Raw genomic sequence first — 3,326 nt, 5'->3', positions numbered from 1 at the left:
ACCATACACGCAGACTTTCTGTGCTTTTATTCCAACGTGTTTCTGCATTCTTGGTAAATCGTGCCACCACAAGTGAATTATCAGTAAACAATAAAGCAGATGTAGAATCAGGAAGTGAACAAATATTGGATCAAGACACCGACAACAACTCTACAAGCATTAGGAGAAAGAAAAAGTTCTGTAAATAATTTGAACACAGAATCCAAGGGCCCTCACACCGAGGACCTATCCATGTCATCATTTACCCAGAATGCTTTGTGTGTAAATAAAATGGCTCCGTCCGTGTTAAAATATATTTTTAAAAATTTACAAAACTAAACAGCCTACAGTATTTTTACAGTCTTTATTTTACAGTTAAAATATATCTTTATCAAATAAAGTTTAATGTTACAACTAATCCTAACACTACTTCTTTAACAGTGTTTTTGCTTGTGCCTATTCTGATGGAGAAAAAAACAATTTTCGCTTTTCAGACAGTTTTCGAGAAGCGAGTTGTGTTAACAGCACTGCTGTTTTGAGTGAACGCCCTTATGTTTAGACAACTGATTAATCACACAATGCTAAATGCTACAGAAAGATATGAAACCTGTAGCACCCACTGCTGTGTAGCCTTTGAGATGTCAATAAAAGCAGACAGGGGAGAAAGCACCTTGGGAGAAGGAAGCAGCTGTCGCTGCAGAAAGACTGTCTCCCCTTGTGCAAGTAAAACTTTAACCTGGTGCTGTGTCCGTTGGTGTCTCTTCTCAGTTCCATTGGGTTTTAAAGTGTCTTAAACCTGGCGGCTAACAAATCTCACAAGATCTTGCAACATTACATGAAACTGATATGCATTGTGGCTTTTAATTTGGACTGGAAGAGGGCTTAGTACTTATTGCCTCACAGCCAGAATGATCTGGGATGTTTCTGTGTGGAGTTTGTATTGTCTCCTCCTGCATGGGTTTTCTCCGGGTACTCTGGTTTCCTCCCACAGTCCTAAAACATGCCTGTTAAGCTGCCTTCAGGCCTCCCTTGCAAAAGAGATCAGTGATGTCAAAGGGAATTGCCTGGTTAAGTTAGAAATTTATTGCTTTATGTTGATTTTTTTTGTATTCATATATTTGTGCCAACCTGTTCTATGTGAGCCACAATAAAAATATATATTTTATTGTACATGCTTCATTGTCAGTCAATTAAACCTTAGATACAGTTACGTGACTGATCTCATGTTCATGGCAGCAGTGATTGCATTAATGAACAAAGTGTCACATCACATCAGCTTTCGTATCAGGAATTTTTTTAATCACACCCTGAAACAGAACAAAGGTTCTCTCGAAGAGAAGGAATACATGGAGTTTGACAGAGAACCCCAGCCTGAATGACGCTCAGGATTTTATTCTCAGCAGCAGGATAACGACAGGCCTCGGCGCTCCACATACAATCAGAGGGTCTGACAGGATCAAAACCACAGCAGAAACAGAAATAAACACTGCAGCCACGAGAAGACAAAAAGAAAAAAAAATGTCGTCACAGAGAGCATGTGATCTGGTCCCCTAAAGCGTCCTCTTGTCTCTGGGATGGCTGTCAGTAAACCACGCTTCGTTTCAAGATGTACGGCCTCCGCGACTTGGTGTTGTGCCCGGTTTGCCTCTTCAGGATGTAAGGGGATTTTCGTTTCAGCGGAGCGTCGCTGCTCTCCTCTGAGTATTCCGCAGAGTCTCGGAGTAGCTGCAAGGAGCAGAGAGAAGACATGGCGCCCGGGGTGAGCCTCACACGACGTGGGAGGAAACGGCAAACGCGTTTTGCCGCTGCGAGGCAGGAGATCGGGCAGCAGGGATTAAAGACGAGCGGGCACTCTGCACAGGCCATGTGTGGCGTAAGAGCTACTAATCTGCAAGCATTGAGCTGAGATTTAAGGACAAAAAAAGAAAAACCTGTCTGAAAGGAAGATGATGGAGGATGTGTAGAGGGCGCAGTAATGAAAAGTGTTTTCCACAGCAAAGGGTACACTTGACATTTCTTTCTTTCATTCTTTCTATTGGAGTACTGTATAAAGTAAATGAGTTATTCAATGATAAAGCTCTGTATATATTATATAATACAATAATTGTTCCTCACTTGATTTACTATGTTGAAGTCTGGGGTAAAGCATGTAAAACAAATCCTATTTTTATTTTACAGAAAAGAGCAGTAAGAATCATCACCAGAAAACATTACAGTCACCCTTCGAATGTATTATTTTGTAAATTAAAATAAATAAAAATTTTATGAGTTGGTTGATTATAATATTTTGCAGCTTATGTATACGACTCATAAAAATGTAGCCTTTAAACATCCAGTTATGTTTTGTTAAGTGAGAAAGTTCTTATAATCTGAAAGGACTTGAGATGTTTGTGAAACCTAGAAAAAACTTGAAGGACCGATGAACTGAAGTGGCAAAAAAAAGTTAAAGAAATATGAAACTCTATAATGTATATCTAAGTTGTTGTTTGAGAATGAATTGAAGTTTTTATTTTGTTGTTTGTTTTTTTCTTTTTAATTATTATTGCTTTAAATTAATTAGAAAAAAGGGGCAGAAATTATAAGATTTTTTCTTCTTTCTGCCTCCTTTCATTTCAGTTTGATTTGTATATTTTTTAGTTGTATATATATATATTGTGTATATCTTTTGTTTTTTAATGTGTACACAATTTTTGGTTTTAAATTAAACGAATAAACAATTTAAACTAAACTAGATTTATGTCAGTGTGGTCCACGTGTTTAAAGGATGTTTTTATAGTAAGACAGGCTTTCATTGGATTTGGCCTCTCTCTACGTATGAGTGGTAATTATGAGATAAACACAAGAAACATTAAAGTGTTTGAAAGTTCTACATCCAAGCTAAGAGTATGGGTCTGGATGGTAATGAATCATATCACAAAAACACTTTGGTTCAGTTTGATGCCACAAATATTTTACATTTACATTAATTTATGGAGTTTTCATTGGGGTCACCAACACAGAACCAGAATATTTAGTTCAGTCATAAATGTATGATGGGTTTTAACTTAATCTAAAGAGATTTTTAAGCTTTTAGGGAATAGGCTATTATTTGAATCAGCTTTGGTCTAAAGAAAGAACACCCCTTTAAATTGAGAATAAAAATTGGATTTTGACTTCAGACTGAGAAGAAAACTGAGGACAGACTCACTTTTTTTAACACTCAGCCAACGATAAGCCCCTGAAGACATCTTTGTTGTTTATAAAAAAGTTATGAGCTGCAGTTAAACACATTTTAATGTTAAAAAAATATAAATAAAAGCATTTTCGTATGTGTGTGTGTGTGTGTGTGTGTGTGTGTGTGTGTGTGT

At 37.0% G+C, this 3,326-nt stretch overlaps 1 protein-coding gene across 1 annotated transcript in view; it reads right to left on the bottom strand.

Annotated features, from left to right (window-relative positions):
* Nucleotides 1-1,256: 1,256 nt before the first annotated feature.
* nts (neurotensin) overlaps nt 1,257-3,326 on the bottom strand; it is a 6,327-nt gene continuing 4,257 nt past the window's right edge. Inside the window, exon 4 of the mRNA XM_014011275.1 lies at nt 1,257-1,704. Within this exon, the coding sequence (XP_013866729.1) occupies nt 1,561-1,704 (144 nt within the window). The 3' untranslated portion in view covers nt 1,257-1,560. The remainder of the gene's footprint in view (nt 1,705-3,326) is intronic.

The sequence above is a fragment of the Austrofundulus limnaeus genome, unplaced genomic scaffold, assembly GCF_001266775.1.
Source record: "Austrofundulus limnaeus strain Quisiro unplaced genomic scaffold, Austrofundulus_limnaeus-1.0 Scaffold79, whole genome shotgun sequence".
Classification (NCBI taxonomy): domain Eukaryota; kingdom Metazoa; phylum Chordata; class Actinopteri; order Cyprinodontiformes; family Rivulidae; genus Austrofundulus; species Austrofundulus limnaeus.
Note: the sequence above shows the minus strand (reverse complement) of the source record. Positions and strands in the feature narration are given on the sequence as shown.